Genomic DNA, 22862 nt, shown 5'->3' with positions numbered 1-22862 from the left:
GGCAAAGACAGGGCATACAAAATCATGCCTGCATTAAAATAAATTACATTTGAATTTATCATGAGTTTGATAAATTACACAAATCATCCCCTAATGATGATTTTATGATTATTTATACAGTTACCTAGATACACATCTGTTTTGCAGTTTGTCTGTAACATGGTTACACAAGGCCACAAGCTGTGAAACACCCAAGGCCTTCTTTTAAAAAGGACAGCAAAACAGATGCACATGACGTAGGATGTCTAAACCACATCATTAACACACACTTCCTGCATCTGCATGATAAGTATGTGCAGGTTTAAGATTGGGAGGGATGACTATACAGTAAATGCAGCTGCTATCCATGACTGTGTCAAGACTCAACCAATCAACCAGAGGGTTGATGTATAATCTGTGTGGCAGACATACTATTAATCTCTGTCATAAATGTGAAATGTGTTGCACACGACAGATACATTTAATAAATGTTAATACCAAGTCGCTGCTCCTCTGTCTGGTATGTGGTCAAATATCCCCCCAAAACGATCAGCATATACTGTAAGAGGACACATTTAATTGTAAATAGTATGTACACTGAGAGTAAACACTAACAACAATAGGCTCATGACTGCCTAATATATTTGCTCCACCAGAACCAATACAGCCACACCCAACAAAACAGCTTTGAAAGGATTAACCTATAGACTACTGTAGTTTACATGTTCATTCATTTTTGTTTTATTGTTGAGGAGCCCCCCCTTGCTAAACGATGATTGGCTGTCCTGTACTTTATTGGTTGCTCACTCAATTCCAATTGGTCCAGAGTTGAAGAATTTGTAGATAGCGGAAGCTTTTCATAGTAACAAAGCAATGAACGGGACCGTTCCGGAAGAAGTGGTGGCAGAGTAAAATCGATGAACTCTCGGTTGTGTCTGTAAAGATAAGTGCCAACGTAAAGTGAGTCCAAGTTTTTGTGTGTTTACTTTGAAAGTTTACTTCGGGTCTAAACCAGCATAGCCTACAGCGGGGGACTGAAAATGGAGGTAGAAAAGGAAATCAAGAAGGTAAGTCCTCATGCCTGTGTATAGTTCCAGATAAGACATGGCAACGCCCTTAGAGGTGTATCCTACAAACTAGCAAAGTCAGCAAGGTAGATGGCTCGTTCTGTCATTAAAGCCAGTAACTTTTGTTACATAGACTACCTTTGACTGTAAAATACTAGATGTGTTAGCAATATGTAGCCAATTGCTAGAACCGTCGAACTTCTTGCTTCTGTGCAAGGTCAGTTTATCAAATATAACAAACCCGTAGTTGGCCTAATATGTATTGACATTGTTCGCATCATAACCATTGGTGACTTTCTCTTAATATCATGTTTCAATAATCTGATTCTGAAGATGAGGACGGACGTCCCGTCCTGTCTCCCACGCGCGACCACACTTCAATGATACCGGTCTGATGCAGCAGACAGCATCGTTTAGATACAACAAAGCACCTAACTACTACGTCGATTGAGTCACTCAATTGTATTTATAGCATTATAACAAAGGACCATTCTCTGTTAATTCAACTGTCAAGAGCTTAAGAGAGATTAAGGCATGAGAGTGGAGTGGGGGCTCCATGATTCCAGCCCTTATCTGTCAGCTATCATCAAGGTCCACGCGCTTGTACAAAGGGAAAGCGTCGCAGTAATGGCCTTTAAGATTCAGTAGATTACCAGCGTGAAGCCGCGATAATTACTAGATCACTAATCATAAATGTGAGTCCCCGATAATTGTGTCAAACTGCTAATGACCTTTGATCAAAGAAAACTACTTGTTTTGATTATGTCTGCTCGATTATCTTCAAAGATTCTGTCAATAATATAACTCTGTTAATGCATTCTGAAGGCATCAAGTTCTCAAGATTTATTTGGGCCCTTGCTCATAAAATCATATGACATTTGAAATTCAGATTTTCTGGACTGTGGCTACTTTCCCTTGTCAACCTGAGACACCTCATGGCAATGTGTCATTGGTCATGTTCCCTTGATCAGACTTTGCATGCATCAACCAATGGCTGCATGCTACATCATCTACGACAGATTGCTATAACATATGTCGTTAGCTTTATTTACATGTATATGGCTCTAGTCCACTCTTATCTATCTTTATTAATCAGTATCCTAAAGTGATTATCTCCCTAATGGGCTTCTGGGAAGAGAGGCTTCTAGGGTGTTCCCTAGAAGTTTAAGGAAACGTTCACAATTTATACTGAACACAAATATAAACACAACATGTAAAGTGTTGGTCCTGTGTTTCATGAGCTGAAATGAAAGATCCCTGAAATTTTCTATATGCACAAAAAGCTTATTTCTCTCAAATGTTGTGAATTATTTCTTTACATCCCTGTTAGTGAACATTTCTCCCTTGCCGAGATAATCCATCCACCTGACAGGTGTGGCATATCAAGAACCTGATTTAAAAGGCATGATCATTACATAGGTGCACCTTGTGCTGGGGACAATAAAAGGACACTCTGAAATGTGCAGTTTGGTCACACAACACAATTCTACAGATGTCTCAAGTTTTGAGGGAGTGTGAAATTGGCATGCTGACTGCAGGGATGTCCATCAGAACTGTTGCCAGATAATTGAATGTTAATTTCTCTACCGTAATCCGCCTCCAACGTTGTTTTAGAGAATTTTGCAGTATGTCCAACCGGCCTCACAACCACAGACCACGTGTAACCACGCCAGCCCAGGACCTCCACATCCGGCTTCTTCACCTGCGGGATCATCTGAGACCAGCCACCCTGACAGCTGATGAAACTGTGGGTTTGCACAACCTGAAGAATTTCTGCACAAACTGACTCCGGGAAGATCATCTGTGTGCTTGTTGTCCTCACCAGGGTCTTGACCTGACTGCAGTTTGGCGTTGTCACCGACTTCAGTGGGAAAATGTTCACCTTCGATGTCCACTGGCATGATGAAGTGTGCTCTTTACAGATTAATCCCGGTTTCAACTGTACTGGGCAGATGGCAGCGTGTATGGTGTTGTGTGGGCGAGCATTTTGCTGATGTCAACATTGTGAACAGAGTGCCCCGTGGTGGGGTTATGGTATGGGCAGGCATAAGCTATGGACAACAAACACAATTGCATTTGTGCATGGTGGTCACCAGATACTGACTGGTTTCCTGATCCACACCCCTACAGATGCATATCTGACCAACAGATGCATATCTGACCAACAGATGCATATCTGTATTCCCAGTCATATGAAATCCATAGATTAGGGCCTCATTTATTTCAGTTGTCTGATTTCCTTATGAACTGTAACTCGGTAAAATCTTTGAAATTGTTTCATGTTACTTTTTTATATATATTTCAGTTCACTTTTATTTATTTATGTTATTATTATATATATATATATATATATATATTTATCTTTTTTTTACTGCTCAAAAAAATAAAGGGAACACTTAAACAACACAATGTAACTCCAAGTCAATGACACTTCTGTGAAATCAAACTGTCCACTTAGGAAGCAACACTGATTGACAATACATTTCACATGCTGTTGTGCAAATTGAATAGACAACAGGTGGCAATTATAGGCAGTTAGCAAGACACCCCCAATAAAGGAGTGGTTCTGCAGGTGGTGACCAGACCACTTCTCAGTTCCAATGCTTCCTGGCTGATGTTTTGATCACTTTTGAATGCTGGCAGTGCTTTCACTCTAGTGGTAGCATGAGACGGAGTCTACAACCCACACAAGTGGCTCAGGTAGTGCAGCTCATCCAGGATGGCACATCAATGCGAGCTGTGGCAAGAAGGTTTGCTGTGTCTGTCAGCGTAGTGTCCAGAGCATGGAGGCGCTACCAGGAGACAGGCCAGTACATCAGGAGACGTGGAGGAGGCCGTAGGAGGGCAACAACACAGCAGCAGGACCGCTACCTCTGCCTTTGTGCAAGGAGGAGCAGGAGGAGCACTGCCAGAGCCCTGCAAAATGACCTCCAGCAGGCCACAAATGTGCATGTGTCTGCTCAAACGGTCAGAAACAGACTCCATGAGGGCCCGACGTCCACAGGTGGGGGTTGTGCTTACAGCCCAACACCGTGTAGGACGTTTGGCATTTGCCAGAGAACACCAAGATTGGCAAATTCGCCACTGGCGCCCTGTGCTCTTCACAGATGAAAGCAGGTTCACACTGAGCACATGTGACAGAGTCTGGAGACAACGTGGAGAACGTTCTGCTGCCTGCAACATCCTCCAGCATGACCGGTTTGGCGGTGGGTCAGTCATGGTGTGGGGTGGCATTTCTTTGGGGGGCTGCACAGCCCTCCATGTGCTCGCCAGAGGTAGCCTGACTGCCATTAGGTACCGAGATGAGATCCTCAGACACCTTGTGAGACCATATGCTGGTGAGGTTGGCCCTGGGTTCCTCCTAATGCAAGACAATGCTAGACCTCATGTGGCTGGAGTGTGTCAGCAGTTCCTGCAAGAGGAAGGCATTGATGCTATGGACTGGCCCGCCCGTTCCCCAGACCTGAATCCAATTGAGCACATCTGGGACATCATGTCTCGCTCTATCCACCAACGCCACGTTGCACCACAGACTGTCCAGGAGTTGGCGGATGCTTTAGTCCAGGTCTGGGAGGAGTCTCTCAGGAGACCATCCGCCACCTCATCAGGAGCATGCCCAGGCGTTGTAGGGAGGTCATACAGGCACGTGGAGGCCACACACACTACTGAGCCTCATTTTGACTTGTTTTAATGACATCAAAGTTGGATCAGCCTGTAGTGTGGTTTTCCACTTTTATTTTGAGTGTGACTCCAAATCCAGACCTCCATGGGTTGATAAATTGGATTTCCATTGATTTTTTTGGTTTGTTTTTGTTGTGATTTTTTTTATTTTTTGTAAATTTATTTATGATTATTTTTATTTTTGTCAGCACATTCAACTATGTAAAGAAAAAAGTATTTAATAAGATTATTTCATTCGTTCAGATCTAGGATGTGTTATTTTAGTGTTCCCTTTATTTTTTTGAGCAGTGTATATTCAGAAGAGATGAAGCAAGCAAGGCTGTTTGGACTTCTGAATACAGAAGATGAGATGGACACTGCAGAGCCTTACAGTTGGAAGTTTACATACACCTTAGCTAAATACATTTTAACTCAGTTTTTCACAATTCCTGACATTTAATCCTAGTAAAAATTCCCTGTCTTAGGTCAGTTAGGATCACCACTTTATTTTAAGAATGTGAAATGTCAGAATAATAGTAGTGATATTTCAGCTTTTATTTCTTTCATCACATTCCCAGTGGGTCAGAAGTTTACACACACTCAATTAGTATTTGGTAACATGACCTTTTAAATTGTTTAACTTAGGTAGATTTCCACTAGCTTCCCACAATAAGTTGGGTGAATTTTGGCCCATTCCTCCTGACATAGCAGGTGTAACTGAGTCAGGTTTGTAGGCCTCCTTGCTCGCACATGCTTTTTCAGTTTTGCCCACAAATGTTCTATGGGATTGAGGTCAGAACTTTGTGATGGCCACTCCAATACCTTGACTTTGTTGTCCTGAAGCCATTTTCCACAACTTTGGAGTATTTATTTTAATTTTATTTCACCTTTTATTCAACCAGGTAGGCAAGTTGAGAACAAGTTCTCATTTACAATTGCGACCTGGCCAAGGTAAAGCAAAGCAGTTCGACACATACAACAACACAGTTAAATGGAGTAAAACAATCATACAGTCAATAATACAGTAGAAAAATAAGTCTACATACAATGTGAGCAAATGAGGTGATATAAGGGAGGTAAAGGCAAAGTAAATACAATATAGCAAGTAAAACACTGGAATGGTAGATTTGTAGTGGAAGAAAGTGCAAAGTAGAAATAATGGGGTGCAAAGGAGCTGAATAAATAAATACAGTAGGGGAAGAGGTAGTTGTTTGGGATAAATTATAGATGGGCTATGTACAGGTGCAGTAATCTGTGAGCTGCTCTGACAGCTGGTGCTTAAAGCTAGTGAGGGAGATGAGTGTTTCCAGTTTCAGAGATTTTTGTAGTTCGTTCCAGTCATTGGCAGCAGAGAACTGGAAGGAGAGACGGCCAAAGGAGGAATTGGCTTTGGGGGTGACCAGAGAGAGATATCTGCTGGAGCGCTACATGTGGGTGCTGCTATGGTGACCAGTGAATGGACATAAGGGGGGACTTTACCTAGCAGGGTCTTGTAGATGACCTGGAGCCAGTGGGTTTGGCGACGAGTATGAAGCGAGGGCCAGCCAACGAGAGCGAGTATGCTTGAGGTCATTGTCCATTTGGAAGACCCATTTTCGACCAAGCTTTAACTTCCTGACTGATGTCTTGAGATGTTGCTTCAATATATCCACATCATTTTCCACCTCATGATGACATCTATTTTGAAGTGCACCAGTCCCTCCTGCAGCAAAGCACCCCCACAACATGATGCTGCCATCCCCGTGCTTCACGTTTGGGATGGTGTTCTTCGGCTTGCAAGCATCCCCTTTCTCCTCCAAACATAACGATGGTCATTATGGCCAAACAGTTCTATTTTTGTTTCATCAGACCAGAGGACATTTCTCCAAGAAGTACCATCTTTGACATTTACATTTAAGTCATTTAGCAGACGCTCTTATCCAGAGCGACTTACAAATTGGTGCATTCACCTTATGATATCCAGTGGAACAACCACTTTACAATAGTGCATCTAAATCTTTTAAAGGGGGGGGGGACCCCATTTGCAGTTGCAAACTGTAGTCTGTATTTTATTTTTATTCTTTTATGGCGGTTTTGGAGCAGTGGCTTCTTCCTTGCTGAAGGGCCTTTCAGGTTATGTCGATATAGGACTCGTTTTATTTGTGGATATAGATACTTTTGTACCCGTTTCCTCCAGCATCTTCACAAGGTCCTTTGCTGTTCTAGGATTGATTTGCACTTTTCACACCAAAGTATGTTAATCTCAAGGAGACAGAACGCATCGCCTTCCTGAGCAGTATGACGGCTGCGTGGTCCCATGGTGTTTATACTTGCGTACTATTGTTTGATTTCTTTTGATTTTTGTCATGATGTCAAGCAAAGAGGCACTGAGTTTGAAGGTAGGCCTTGAAATACATCCACAGGTACACCTCCAATTAGGCTAATTGACATCATTTGAGTTATCAGAAGCTTCTAAAAGCATGACATAATTTTCTGGAATTTTCCAAGCTGTTTAAAGGTAGTCAATTTAGTGTATGTAAACTTCTGACCCACTGGAATTGTGATACAGTGAATTATAAGAGAAATAATCTGTGAACAATTGTGGGAAAATTACTTGTCATGCACAACTTGCCAATACTATGGTTTGTTAACAAGAAATTTGTGGAGTGGTTGAAAAAGGAGTTTTAATGACGCCAACCTAAGTCTATGTAAACTTCTGACTTCAACTGTATGTCTGACTCACCAATAGCTAGGCTTCCCTTTCTTTATAATCATTTACTATTCTTAAAGATGCACTATGCAGAAATCTCTCCGCCATTTCCTGGTTGATAAAATTCTAATAGTTCGCCTAATTTCAGTTTGTGACAAAACAAGCAACTATAGTGTAGTATCATTGTACCATCTAAACCCCTGTGAAATATATTTTCCATAACCAAAAATATTGTATTTTCAGCTGTTTGAAGCTGGTGCACCAAACCGAAAGTAAGAGACGTATAGAAATGGCGCACAGAACAGATCTACCGCTTCTTAGACTTGCTTTCTATTAGAACAACAGACCTGTACTATAACACACATTTCTATGTGAATTTTGTCAGATCGCCCAAAAAGTGGCATATTGCAGCTTTAAGTGGAGAAAAAGGGGTGATGGTTAATGTAAATATTATCTACAGGTCATGGTCTTATAAGCTCTAGTCGGGCTTGAGCTTGGCATTCCTCTGTAGAGGCCGGCTGCTCATTCCCAAAGGCCGAGGGGGGCTCACTGCTCCACTTTCAGGGCTCCCTGAGCCAAAAACGGCCTTCATCAAACAGGGGAGTATTTTTTTGCGTCCCAAATGGCACCCTAATCCCTATGTAGTGCACTACTTTTGACCAGGGCCCATAGGGCACTGTATAGGGAAAAGGGTGCCATTTGGGATGCAACCCTGGAGAGGGGCTCTCTTTCAGCATTGTGGATTACTTGACCGTATAAGGGCTCAAACAGCAGTGACGTGCAAGACGGACAACACTGGTGTTTGAAGTAGAGAAGTTAGTCTGAGTCATACGAATGAAGGGGATTCTACAGTATGCGCTTTTGACAATAAACTCTGGAATTAGGCCTATAGCGTAGTGAGTCTTGTTTAGTTGGCAAGTAGCCTATCATCCAAAATAGGCACTGGAGGTAAATGAATCAGAACAGAAGAGAATGCATGCAGAATGGTTGAGAAAAGTAGGCTGTTGCTTGACGCATCAAATCTGGAATATATCTGAGGGGGGATTAGGGATTAACGGGACATCAGTTTCAGTTTTTTCAAATTTGTTGTTAGGCCTGTTTTATATGCAAACGTCAAGGTGACGCTGTACACCAACAGAACATTACAGATTCTGCTAACGAGGGTATTTGAAAAGGCCATCCCAAAAACAGTTAAGCCTAAATAGTGACTGCACCATATGAACTACAGTAAAAAGCCCTGGCTGGTATGAAGTCATTTCTCAAGACCGCGTGCGTCTGTTAATATAATTAATGTGCTGTGTTCTGTCTGTTGGCAGATGACCCTGGGCCACGAGATCGGCGCCGGAGCGGCGTGTCTGAAATGCAAGGACAAGTGTGAGGGCTTTGAGCTACACTTCTGGAGGTTTGTACTGTATTGTTGTCTCTGCTGTGTACTTATTATCATTTTTAATATATTGAATTCAAGATAAACCAGACGCGGTGGGGACAACAACAATGCTTATTTTCTCTTAGCTCCACAACAACAGGGAAAGCCACAGGCCCTGAAAGCATGTTGCACCCGATCATTGTTGTCTACTATTACAGTTTTTGTGCTCTTAAATTTGAATGAACTGAAATGTCCTACATTACTATGACTTCCTGTCTGAATTCTGGACTTACAATGCAGTCTTTATCTGGACCAATGCCTCATGAAAATAGTTGTCCCCCACTGTCCTCTCACGTCAAGCCAGCATTCCTGCTTCCCCCGACAATTATCCACACTCAGCTAGCTTTCCTGAAGACATCACAACAGGTGCCTACTTCAGTGGCCAGTTACTATGGCAACACCTAACTGCCACAATTCCTTCCATCTTGGTCATGGTCAGGCATGCAGGGCAAGTCCAGTCTGGAAATAAGAACGGAACAGGAAAGATATTCTGTGTTATTTGATCCTAAGGTGACGACATCACTCATCCCACCTTAGCAGAAGTTTGGTGACCTCACTTGTCCAGTATCCTGCCTCCCACAACTCCGCTTACTCACAAGCTTGTGACTGTTTCCCAAAAGTCATGAATATTTCCTATTCCTCTTCTCTTCCATGACCACTGATCTGAAAAGATGTTAAAGCAATAGGGTATCTATCTAAACGCCTGGTCCTTTGACTTGCTTTACGCTATAGGGCAGGTGTACTCAACTCTTACCCTAAGGTCCGACGCCTGCTGGTTTTCTGTTCTACCTGATAATTGCATGCACCTGGTGTCCCAGGTCTAAATCAGTCCCTGATTAGAAGGAAACCATATATATATTTTTAAAAGCAGTGGAGGTTCAGCGATGAGTTTCAGGGCTGTATGGCCTACCTACTGGCCACACGCTGGTTGAACATTGTTTTCACGTCATATCAATATAATGTTGTAAGTCGCTCTGGATAAGAGCGTCTGCTAAATGACTTAAATGTAAATGTTATTGAACCAACGTGGAATAGATATTGAATTCAAGTCTGTGCCCAGTTGGTAGAGCTTTTCCTGGTTAGATGATCATAAAGGAAACCTAGACATTTTTGAGAGTACTTAGACCCAACCATACGTGTAGTCTAACCTATTCCCCATTGACTTTCCCATCACAGAAAGATCTGCCGGAACTGTAAGTGTGGGCTTACGGACCACGATGTGCAGATGAACTCAGATGATAACAGGAAGGTGGGCAAGCTGTTCGAGGATACCAAGTACACTGGCCTCATTGCCAAGCTCAAAACCGACGGTGTACCCACGTACAAGGGCAACCAGGTCACCTTCTCCATCTCTGCCAGCCCCATATCAGGAACCGCTGTTCCATACAGTCCCCAGTCTGCCCACAATGTGCCAGCCAATGCTGGCTATGGTGATGGAGCTGGCTATGGTGCTGGAGCTGGCTGTGGGTCCGGGGCTGGAGCTGGCTATGGGGCTGGGTCCGGGGCTGGAGTTGGGGTTGGGACTGGCTATGGTGCTGGGACCGGGGCTGGCTATGGTGCTGGGACTGGGGCTGGAGTTGGGGCTGGCTATGGTGCTGGAACCGGGGCTGGAGTTGGAGCTGGGACTGGAGCTGGGGCTGGACCCGCTACCATGCCCAAACCTGGGGCAATCAGAGCCACTGCTGTGTCAGCCAATGTCGTACCAGTCAGGAAGGATGCCGTGCCCATGAAGTCTGTCACCTACGAGTGGGCTCCTCCAGGGGTGAAACAGTACATGGTAAGGGTATAACTACACTTTCTTTAGTAACATAACAGCATAACTACTGTATCATTGAATTAGAATACCTATGATAATCCCAGGGTTGAGAACACCGGTCTGGAAGAACTTTGCCAGTATTGTTTCCTTGGTTTCTGTAAGGAATGTCATCATGGCCTAGCCTAGTAAAAAACAAATGTTAGTAGGTTGTCTGATCTAATCACTAGAAACAGACTGTTCACTAGAGGTCACACTTTGTATCTCTTCATATCCCTCAACAAGTATGTGTTAAGTAGTGGTAGTTAGGGAGAGGTTGTAAGATGTCCTATAACAGCTGGCTGCCTCTCCCACTCTCTCCCTTAACAAGATCAGCACCTCAACACGGCTTAATTTTAGTCACAAGCCCAGGGAAAACTGAGTTAGATCTTCACTGCCTCTCTCTGTATCTCTATCTTTTTGTTTTCACTTTCTCTCTGTTTGTTCCTCTGACTCTTCCTCCCTCTTTCCTTTTCCTAATTTTTTTGTCCATTGTTTTCTCCATCTTCTCTCTTCATGTCTTTCCCTCGCTCTCTCTTCTACTTTCTTAATTAACAAAGTCCTAAATATCTCTCCTCTGCTCTCCAATTGACCGTCAGGCGGTCCGCTACATCGAGCTCCTGCCCCCAGAGAGGCGTCCCATAGCGGGCACGGAGGGTGCAGCCTACCGCCGGCAACAGATGGCAGTGCAGCTACCGGAGCACGACCAGGATCCGGCCAAGTGCCATGAGCTGACCCCCGCAGAGGTGAAACAGATGCAGCAGTACGTCCGCAAGTACAAAGACGAGGCCCTGGGAGTGGGAGACATCAAGCTGCCTGAGGAGATGATGGGTCAGGAGGGAGGACCAGGACAGGGAGCGCCAGGCATGGGAGCCCCTGGGCTTCCAGCTGGGCCTGGAGTTGGGGCTGGGGGATCCTTTGGGGCTGGGGGATCCTTTGGGCCTGGAGTTGGGCCTGGGGGATCCTTTGGGCCTGGGGGATCCTTTGGGGCTGGAGTTGGGCCTGGGGGATCCTTTGGGGCTGGAGTTGGGCCTGGGGGATCCGTTGGGCCTGGAGTTGGGCCTGGGGGATCCGTTGGGGCTGGGGGAGCCTTTGGTGCTGGAGGAGCCTTTGGGCCTGGAGTTGGGGCTGGAGGAGCCTTTGGGCCTGGAGTTGGGGCTGGAGGAGCCTTTGGGCCTGGAGTTGGGGCTGGAGGAGCCTTTGGGCCTGGAGTTGGGGCTGGAGGATCCGTTGGGCCTGGAGGTCCTGGTCATCGAACAAGGCCTGGGTCTGGGAGTGCACTCGAACTAGCGGGACAGGTTCAGCCTGGGATGGGGGCTGGAGGTTACCCTGGGGCAGGAGAAGGTGGACCAGGAGACATGGGCACTGCTGCCACTGCTGGGGCCATGGGTACTCCGGGAGCCCCTGGAGATCACCTGGCTGGACCCTGTGGACACTACGTAAGTATACCCTCAGATTGAAGCGTGAGAGATTGTGACCGACTGACAGTGGGTTGTTATCCTCAGATTTGGTCCCCTTCCTTCCTACTGTATGTCCTTTCTCTCTTCCTTCATCATGGCTATTAAAGAGAGCCTTTTGATTAGTCACTGTTGGTGCATTCTGGTTCCCTGAGTTTTGGTCTCTTTCCTATGCCATCTCTCCTCATGGCTTTAAAAGCCCTGGAAGCATATGACCCCCCCCTGCTGTCAGACTCGCTGTCAGACTCGCTGTCAGACTCGCTGTCAGACTCGCTGTCAGACTCGCTGTCAGACTCGCTGTCAGACTCGCTGTCAGACTCGCTGTCAGACTCGTGGCTTTGTGAAGCTACGATTAGATTAGAGAGACTAGAGAATGACTGAACAAGGTAGCGATTCTCTCCGAGGAGCCGTAGATGAACTCTGATAACAGAAGTGAAGCGTGTGTTGTCAAACTATACTTCAACTAACTTTCATATGAAGTATATGTCCCAGTCACTGATGCTAGAACAGCTTTTCATATTGTGTATATTTGTCATGGATATGGTCTCTACCTCTCTCTCATGCATGCACACTCTTTTTTTTAATTATTATTATTTTTTATTTTTTTCTCTCTGTCACTCGCTCCCATTCAATGTCCATATATTCAAGGAAAATATGCTGGAGTTGAAATGTAGAACGGTCTCACATTTTAGTTGAAATCTATATTCTCAGCAGAGAATACTGTTGACTAGTGTAGAATGAGGACAGACATTCAACTGGCCACAAGATGGAGCCAGAAGTGAAAATATGAGTGAATCATTTTGAATAGTTTTGCATATTGATTTGTTTAGTCTGGTTTTGAAGCGTGACTGAAAAATGTTTCCATCTAAACAGAGTTTTGGCTCATGCAAACCCCTACAGACTTCCTGTCTGTCTTTCTACCCGTCTCTCCCCATATGCAGTTAGTTATTCCAACTGAATTAATATTGGGATTTATGGGAGCTGTCAGGCAGTGTTTTTTAAATCATAATCATCATTATGCAGTTTAAGTAATGGCATAAAATACCAGGATGAGGCTGTGCTACAGGGCCATTGTTTTAGTGAGGGTATTGCTAACGAAGGTATTTTCTCTTGTATTCCTCCTTCCTCTTCTCACCTTCCCCTCTCTTCTCCTTCTATCCCCATTCCCCTTCTTCAGTCGTGCCACCAGTGCCAGCTGCCCATGCGTCAGGGTGAGCCTGCGGTGTACGCAGAGCGTGCTGGCTATGACAATCTGTGGCACCCAGCCTGCTTCGTGTGCTGCACCTGCTCAGAGCTCCTGGTGGACATGATCTACTTCTGGAAGAAGGGACGGTTGTACTGCGGACGCCACTACGGAGACAGTGAGAAGCCACGCTGCGGGGGCTGTGACGAGGTGAGGGGTTGGGGAGGCAGGGATGAGAGGGGTCAGGGGTGAGCTAAGAAGGGACGGCTGTACCACGGACTCCACTAAGGAGACAGCGAGAAGCCCAGCGCTGGAGGCTGTGATGAGTATATGTTTGAGATCCATTAAACACATTGTGGAGCAAGAATGTCAGAGCTGGAGTATATTTTCAAATATGAGAGGAAAACTAAAAGAATCCTTTCCCAATTCTACCTCCCCATGTTAACCTGGTCTGTCTGTGTGTCTGCAGCTGATCTTCAGTAATGAGTACACGCAGGCTGAGGACCAGAACTGGCATCTGAAGCACTTCTGCTGCTTTGACTGTGACTGTGTGCTGGCTGGAGAGACGTACGTTATGGAGAACAACAAACCTGTCTGCAAGCCCTGCTACATGAAGAGCCACGCCGCGGTAAGGACTGAGGGGGAGAGTGTGTGCGCGTGCAGTATGTGGGTGATACCCTCTACAATGTGTATTGTATTCATGAGAAACAGTTTAAGTCGGATGTTTACACACACCTTAACCAAATACATTTAAACTAAATTTTTCACAATTCCTGACATTTAATCATAGTAAAAAGTCCCTGTTTTAGGTCAGTTAGGATCACCACTTTTTTATTTTTAGAATAGAAATGTCAGAATAATAGTAGAGAATTATTTCTTTCATCACATTCCCAGTGGGTCAAAAGTTTACCCAGTTTAGTATTTGGTAGCATTGCCTTTAAATTGTTTAACTTGGGTCAAACGTTTCGGGTAGCCTTCCACAAGCTTCCCGTAATAAGTTGGGTGAATTTTGGCCCATTCCTCCTGACAGAGCTGGTGTAACTGAGTCAGGTTTATAGGCCTCCTTGCTCACACACGCTTTTTCAGTTCTGCCCACAATTTGAGGTCAGGGCTTTGTGATGGCCACTCCAATACTTTGGCTTTGTTGTCCTTAAGCCATTTTGTCACAACTTTGGAAGTATGCTTGGGGTCATTGTCTATTTGGAAGACCCATTTGCGACCAAGCTTTAACTTCCTGACTGATGTGTTGATGTTGCTTCAATATATCCACATAATTTTCCTCCCTCATGAAGCCATCTATTTTGTGAAGTGCACCAGTCCCTCCTGCAGCAACGCACCCCCACAACATGATGCTGCCACCCCCGTGCTTCACGGTTGGGATGGTGTTCTTCGGCTTGCAAGCATCCCCCTTTTTCCTCCAAACATAACGATGGTCATTATGGCCAAACAGTTCTATTTTGTTTCATCAGACGAGGACATTTCTCCAAAAAGTACGATCCTTGTGCAGTTGCAAACTGTAGTCTGGCTTTTTTTATGGCGGTTTTGGAGCAGTGGCTTCTTCCTTGCTGAGCGGCCTTTCAGGTTATGTCGATATAGGACTTGTTTTACTGTGGATATAGATACTTTTGTACCCGTTTCCTCCAGCATCTTCAAGGTCCTTTTCTGCTGTTCTGGGATTGATTTGCACTTTTCACACCAAAGTACGTTCATCTCTAAGAGACAGAACGCGTCTCCTTCCTGAGCGGTATGACTGCTGCGTGGTCCCATGGTGTTTGTGCAGATGAATGTGGTACCTTCAGGCGTTTGGAAATTGTGCCCAAGGATGAACCAGACTTGTGGAGGTCTACAATTTTAATATTTTTTTCTTCTGAGGTCTTGGCTGAGTTCTTTTGATTTTACTATGATGTCAAGCAAAGAGGCACTGAGTTTGAAGGTAGGCCTTGAAATACATCCACAGGTACTCCTCCAATTGACTCAATTTGTCAATTACCTTATCGGAAGCTTCTAAAGCCATGACATAATTTTCTGGAGTTTTCTAAGCTGTTTAAAGGCACAGTCAACTTAGTGTATGTAAACTTCTGACCCACAGGAATTGTGATACAGTGAAATAATCTGTCTGTAAACAATTGTTGGGAAAATGACGTGTCATTCACAAAGCAGATGTCCTAACCGACTTGCCAAAACTTTAGTTTGTTAAACAAGAGATTTGTGGAGTGGTTGAAAAATGAATTTTAGTGACTCCAACCTAAGTGGATGTAACCTTCCGACTTCTACTGTAACTGTGCTAGATACGTGTGTGTTTAAACAGACATCTCCTCTCTCCAGGTGTGTACGGCCTGTCAGAACCCAGTGGAGCCCGAGGCCCAGCGCGTGTCCTACGGGGAGTTCCACTGGCACGCTGAGCCTCAGTGCTTCCAGTGCTCCTGCTGTGCTAAGTGTCTAATTGGAGAGCGCTTCATGGCCATACAGGGAATGCTCTTCTGCTCTGTTGAGTGCAAGAAGAAGACCATGACCTAGAGAAGACCGTGACTGCAGTGTACCATACAGCAGCTCAACCTTCTCCGGCCTCCCAACCACAATCGTAATTTGAACTAAGCCTGGTCTAGAATACAAACAATAGTCTTAAAATGGAATTATTAATTAGCCTTGACCACAAGAGCTTAGCTAATGATTTTCAGTTTCCAAGTTCCTGATGGGATGGGGAAAATAATGCCTTAAATCTATTGATTAGTTTTGTCTTAACGGGATTCTCCTCTACATCTTCTCTTTACATGCACTGTCTTGTTCCACCTCTTTGTTTACTGAGATTCATTTGGTTGGAGTTTTGTTTCAGAACACTTTTCTTCTTCTGAGTTTAAAGCAGCTATGAATGATTGTCAACTCTGTCTACTCAAGTATTTTTTTTGGTATTGTATCAGGATCTCCATTAGCTGTTGCGAAAGCAGCAGCAGTTACTCTTCCTGGGGTCCACAGAAAACATGACATAGTACAGAACATTAGTAGACAAGAACAGTGTCCTTCCTTGGGTTGTTCTCAAATCCTGCTGCTTTCTCTCTAGAATGTACTACTGAACTCTAAGCAGTATTATGATTAACAATTGCAGTGTAATAGTATTACAATATGTGATACTTTATGTGCAGTATTTCTGTTCTGCAGGAAGCAGCCTTTCAGTGTTGTAACAGGTAGGTAACTACCTCGCTATGCAATGTGACCAACTGATTCTCTCTAACACAGTCCTGGAGAACCCCTGTGAACACAGGTTTTCACAAGTGACATTATTATGGACAACATCACTGAAATGTGAAGGCAGGTGATGTCATATCTTCAGAACATCTTAAAACCATGATAAAGGACTTTGGAGGACCAATGAAATGATCAGAATTCGTCAAGTAGTTATCTGCGCTGTGGCGTCAACTTATCTACTGCCTTCTCTCCTTCCTGCAGGCTTTTATATTAATCGGTTTCCCTCGCAGTCTTCACAATAAGTGCCATTGGCTTTCCTTTATTTCTCTTGCACTTTATATTTTCTCCTCACACTGTAACAACCTAATAAAGTTTTTTGCAATGATTAGTCTCCCGCTTGGTTCATACTGGCAGACGGGACCTTCAACAGTCAACACTGCTAGAGGTGTTAACGACACACCACTTGAACGCTTTGCGTTGTGTGTTCTTTCATGTGTGTATGTTCTTGCATGTGTGTTTCACTTTGCAACATACCTACCTAGCATACTCAATCCCCCTCAGGGACCAGTGTCGCTAGCAGGCTAATGTGGCAGCTACAATACTTCACAAGGGTGGAACAGGGAACTCTGACACGGCCCCCCCCCCCCGGAAAAAAAGGCTGAGTGCAACTCTTGTGGATGTGGTGCACAATTCAAGGACGCCCCATTTTTCTCAGGGTCCATTGTCTTTTGTGGCCGCCGGACCAAAACAATGGCTTTCCTCCCCATGCCGAAGTTTTACCTCCACTAGGCTTACAGTCAGTAGAATGGTTTATCCCTCTCCTGACCTCCTCACATATACAGCAACCTGTTGCTATATGCTTACAATAGCAGGGGAACACGATATAATGAAGTAGTCTGTGCGTGGTGAGGGGGGGGGGGGGGTTCAATCATTCCCTTTAATGTCATATTCCTATTGGAATGTGCTTTCAATATAAATGTACTTTTAATCCATCTATCTGCATATTTCAAGACATGGCATGTGAGGGTGCAGTGAGATACCCGATGGGTTGGATGATACTTTTCTCGTCAATCATCTTAAATCTTTCTTAACTGGAAATCAACCAATCCTCCATTAACACAATGGAAAGGTCAAATGCTTTAATATCTAAATATTGAAAGTTCGTGGTCCATGGACAGAAACAAAATGGTGCAGTTTGAGACCATGTGGTGGAGAGTGATGCGGGCTCTGGAGATGGGGGTGTGAGTAGCTAGGTCTGAGCAGGTATGATGTCATTGATGTTTGTGTGTGTTTGTAAACTCAGCAAAAAATGAAACGTCCTCTCACTGTCTAATGCCTTTATTTTCAGCAAACTTAACATGTGTAAATATTTGTATGAACATAAGATTCAACAACTGAGACAAACTGAAAAAGTTCCAAAGATGTGACTAACAGAAAATGAATGTGTCCCTGAACAAAGGGGGGGTCAAAAGTAACAGTATCTTGTGGCCACCAGCTGCATTAAGCATTGCAGTGCATCTCCTCATGGCCTGCACCAGATTTGCCAGTTCATTCTGTGAGATGTTACTAGCGGTCAACCGATTTATGATTTTTCAACGCCGCTACCGATTAATCCGAATTGTATTATTTTTTTATTTTTTTTGATACATTTAAAAAATATTTGTAATAATGACAATTACAACAATACTGAATGCACACTTATTTTAACTTAATACATCAATAAAATCAATTTAGCCTCATAAATAATGAAACGTGTTCAATTTGGTTTAAATAATGCAAAAACAAAGTGTTGGAGAAGAAAGTAAAAGGGCATTATGTGCCATGTAGAAAAGATAACATTTAAGTTCCTTGCTCAGAACATGAGAACAAATGAAAGCTGGTGGTTCCTTTTAACATGAGTCTTCAATATTCCCAGGTAAGAAGTTTTAGGTTGTAGTTATTATAGGAAATATAGGACTATTTCTCTCTATACGATTTGTATTTCATATACCTTTGACTATTGGATGTTCTTATAGGCACTTTAGTATTGCCAGTGTAACAGTATAGCTTCCTACCTGGGCTCGAACCAGGAACACATCGACAACAGCAACCCTCGAAGCAGCGTTACCCATGCAGAGCAAGGGGAACAACTACTCCAAGTCTCAGAGCGAGTAATGTTTGAAATGCTATTACATTTACATTTAAGTCATTTAGCAGACGCTCTTATCCAGAGCGACTTACAAATTGGTGCATTCACCTTATGATATCCAGTGGAACAACCATTTTACAAAAGTGCATCTAAATCTTTTAAGGGGGGGGGGTTAGAAGGATTACTTTATCCTATCCTAGGTATTCCTTAAAGAGGTGGGGTTTCAGGTGTCTCCGGAAGGTGGTGATTGACTCCGCTGTCCTGGCATCGTGAGGGAGCTTGTTCCACCATTGGGGTGCCAGAGCAGCGAACAGTTTTGACTGGGCTGAGCGGGAACTGTGCTTCCTCAGAGGTAGGGGGGCCAGCAGGCCAGAGGTGGATGAGCTATTAGCGCGCACCCTGCTAACTAGCTAGCCATTTCACATCAGTTACACCAGCCTAATCTCGGGAGTTGATAGGCTTGAAGTCATAAACAGCACAATGCTTGAAGCATTGCGAAGAGCTGCTGGCAAACGCACGAAAGTGCTGTTTGAATGAATGCTTACGAGCCTGCTGGTGCCTACCATCTCTGTCAAACTGCTCTATCAAATCATAGACTTAATTATAACATAACACACAGAAATACGAACCTTTGGTCATTAAAATGGTAGAATCCGGAAACTATCATTTCCAAAACAAAACGTTTATTCTTTCAGTGAAATACGGAACCGTTCCGTATTTTATCTAACGGATGGCATCCCTAAGTCTAAATATTGCTGTTACATTGTGTACAACCTTCAATGTTATGTCATAATTAATTACGGCCTTTGTTAGGAATAAATGGACTTCACACAGTTTGCAATGAGCCAGGCGGCCCAAACTGCTGCATTTACCCTGACTGCTTGCACGGAACGCAAGAGAAGTGACACAATTTCTCTAGTTATAAGAAATTCATCTTAGCAGGCAATATTAACTAAATATACAGGTTTAAAAATATATACTTGTGTATTGATTTTAAAGAAAGGCATTGATATTTATGGTTAGGTACATTGGTGCAACGACAGTGCTTTTTCGCAAATGCGCTTGTTAAATCATCACCCGTTTGTCAAAGTAGGCTGTGATTCAATGAGAAATTAACAGGCACCGCATCGATTATATGCAACACAGGACACGCTAGGTAAACTAGTTATATCATCAACCATGTGCAGTTAACTACTGACTATGTTAGGATTGATTGTTTTTTATAAGATAAGTTTAATGCTAGCTAGCAACTTAACTTGGGTTCTTGCTGCCCTCGCGTAACATGTAGTCAGCCTGCCACGTAGGCTCCTCATGGAGTGCAATGTAAGGCAGGTGGTTAGAGCGTTGGACTAGTAACCGGAAGGTTGCAAAAACGAATCCCCGAGCTGACAAGGTAAAAATCTGTCGTTCTGCCCCTGAACAAGGCAGTTAACCCACCGTTCCTAGGCCGTCATTGAAAATAAGAATGTGTTCTTAACTGACTTGCCTAGTTAAATAAAGGTATAGAAAATAATCGGCAAATCTGTGTCCAAAAATGCCGATTACCGATTGTTATGAAAACTTGAAATCGGCCTTTATTAATTGGCCATTCAGATTAATCGGTCGACCTCTAGATGTTACCCCACTCTTCCACCAAGGCACCTGCAAGTTCCCAGACATTTCTGGGGGGAATGGCCCTAGCCCTCACCCCCCGATCCAACAGGTCCCAGACATGCTCAATGGGATTGAGGTCCGGGCTCTTCGCTGGCCATCGCAGAACACTGACATCCCCGTCTTGCAGGAAATCATGCACAGAACGAGCAGTATGGCTGGTGGCATTGTCATGCTGGAGGGTCATGTCAGGATGAGCCTGCAGGAATGGTACCACATGAGGGAGGAGGATGTTTTCCCTGTAACGCACAGCGTTGAGATTGCCTGCAATGACAACAAGCTCAGTCCGATGATGCTGTGACACACCGCCCCAGACCATGATGGACCCTTCACCTCCAAATCGATCCCGCTCCAGAGTACAGGCCTTGGTGTAACGCTCATTCCTTTGACGATAAACACGAATCCGGCCAACACCCCTGGTGAGACAAAACCGCAACTCGTCAGTGAAGAGCACTTTTTGCCAGTCCTGTCTGGTCCAGCGATGGTGGGTTTGCCCATAGGCAGTGTTGTTGCCAGTGATGGCTGATGAGGACCTGCCTTACAACAGGCCTACAAGCCCTCAGTCCAGCCTCTCTCAGCCTATTGCGGACAGTCTGAGCACTGATGTTTGGGATTGTGCGTTCCTGGTCTAACTCAGGCAGTTGTTGTTGCCATCCTGTACCTGTCCCACAGGTGTGATGTTTGGATGTACCGATCCTGTGCAGGTGTTGTTACACGTGGTCTGCCACTGCGAGGACGATCAGCTGTCCATCCTGTCTCCATGTGGCGCTGTCTTAGGTGTCTCACAGTACGGACATTTTAATTTATTTCCCTGGCCACATCTGCAGTCCTCATGCCTCCTTGCAACATGCCTAAGACACGTTCACGCAGATGAGCAGGGACCCTGTGCATCTTTCTTTTGGTGTTTTTCAGAGTCAGTAGAAAAGCCTCTTTAGTGTCCTAAGCTTTCATAACTGTGACCTTAATTGCCTTCCGTCTGTAAGCTGTTAGTGTCTTAACCACCGTTCCACAGGTGCATGTTCATGAATTGTTTATGGTTCATTGAACAAGCCTGGGAAACAGTGTTTTAACCCTTTACAGTGAAGATCTGTGAAGTTATTTGGATTTTTACAAATTATCTTTGAAAGACAGGGTCCTGAAAAGGGGACATTTCTTTTTTTGCTGAGTTTAGATACAATCTAAATGAAAAGAGGCTCTTGTTTGGTTGTGAATAGCCTCTCTGTGCAGTAGTTGCTGCAAGGCAGCCAGCTTAGCTTAAACGGGAAATAGTGGTCTCTCTAAGCAAGAATAAAATGTACTGAAATTGAGTGTGATGATGCCTGATTTTGATTTAATCTCCCACGTTCTTCATGTAACGTTGACTCATCGCTATCTTACGCAAGTGGAATAGATAATCCAGTGTGCATGGCTGGCTGTCACACGCATTCATGTTCGATATGATGATCTACGGTAGACTGGGAGGCCAGCCTTCATTCTCAGAACAATCCAGAGATGTTGAAATGGAAATTTCATGATTACATACATGTGGAGTCAAAACCTCCATGGAGTTTATATATGGAAGGGGAAGATACCGTAGGCTGTTTAGCCTGGATATGTACAGTACAGTCTGCGTTTGTGTTCAGTGTGGCCTGGCGACAGGGCATACATACAGGGCAATGAGACACAGTGGACAGTGAGGGAGAAGAGCGAGGGGACAACAGTGGTACCCTGGGACATGCAGGCATCTTATGGAATGTGACAGCAATGTATTATTTTCATTTTAAGCTGTCAACTCTTCCTGACTTTCTATCAGGAGGAATCATCCATCTTCCACAGGAGAGCACCGCAGGCAGTGTGCCATGCATCTGGCTCTCATCGCAGAGGGAGACCACAGCAGTCAAATCAACAGATCATCTCTCCTCTCCCTGTCAGCACGGGGTGGAGGAAAATAACTTCTCCTCTACCTAGGACTTAGGCAGTGGTGTAAAGTACTTAAGTAAAAAATACTTAAGTACTACTTAAGTAGTTTTTGGGGGTATCTGTACTTTACTATTTATATTTTTGACAGCTTTTACTTCACTACATTCCTGAAGAAAATAAATGTACTTTTTACATTTTCCCTGTCACCCAAAATTACTCGTTACATTTCAAATGCTTAGCAGGACAGAAAATGGTCCAATTCACACACTTATCAAAAGAACATTAGTGGTAATCCCTAAGGCCTCTGACCTGGCGGACTCACTCAACACAAATGCTGGGGGGTTGCTTGGGGGTTGGAAAAGATTGTATTTTCATACAATACAAAACACAAACTCAGCAAAAAAAAGAAACGTCCCTTTTTCAGGACCCTGTTGTACAAAGAAAATTTGTAAAAATCCAAATAACTTCACAGCTCTTCATTGTAAAGGGTTTAAACACTTTTTCCCATGCTTGTTCAATGAACCATAAACAACTAATGAACATGCACCTGTGGAACGGTTGTTAAGACACTAACAGCTTGCAGACGGTAGGCAATTAAAGTCACAGTTATGAAAACTTAGGACACTAAAGAGGCTTTTCTACTGACTCGGAAAAACACCAAAAGAAAGATGCCCAGGGTCCCTGCTCATCTGCATGAACGTGCCTTAGGCATGCTGCAAGGAGGCATGAGGACTGCAGATGTGGCCAGG

General features: G+C 44.1%; 1 protein-coding gene across 3 annotated transcripts; it reads left to right on the top strand.

The window, feature by feature from the left end:
- The first annotated feature begins 787 nt into the window (after window positions 1-787).
- tes (testis derived transcript (3 LIM domains)) lies at window positions 788-16821 on the top strand. 3 transcript variants are annotated; one of them, XM_045688444.1, is made up of 8 exons: window positions 788-1046; window positions 8712-8797; window positions 9998-10377; window positions 10414-10598; window positions 11213-12052; window positions 13248-13463; window positions 13723-13881; window positions 15579-16821. In XM_045688444.1, the coding sequence occupies exons 1-8, from the start codon at window positions 1020-1022 to the stop codon at window positions 15768-15770; spliced, it is 2085 nt and encodes a 694-aa protein (XP_045544400.1). In that variant the 5' UTR covers window positions 788-1019; the 3' UTR covers window positions 15771-16821. The 3 variants fall into 3 exon arrangements, with proteins under 3 accessions (XP_045544400.1, XP_013981124.2, XP_045544399.1); XM_014125649.2 differs by having other exon boundaries at window positions 9998-10598; XM_045688443.1 differs by having other exon boundaries at window positions 826-939; window positions 9998-10598.
- The last annotated feature ends 6041 nt before the right edge of the window (window positions 16822-22862 follow it).

The sequence above is a fragment of the Salmo salar genome, chromosome ssa10 (assembly GCF_905237065.1).
Source record: "Salmo salar chromosome ssa10, Ssal_v3.1, whole genome shotgun sequence".
Lineage (NCBI taxonomy): Eukaryota > Metazoa > Chordata > Actinopteri > Salmoniformes > Salmonidae > Salmo > Salmo salar.
The sequence above is the reverse complement of the archived record's forward strand: the minus strand, read 5'-3'. Positions and strand labels throughout refer to the sequence as shown.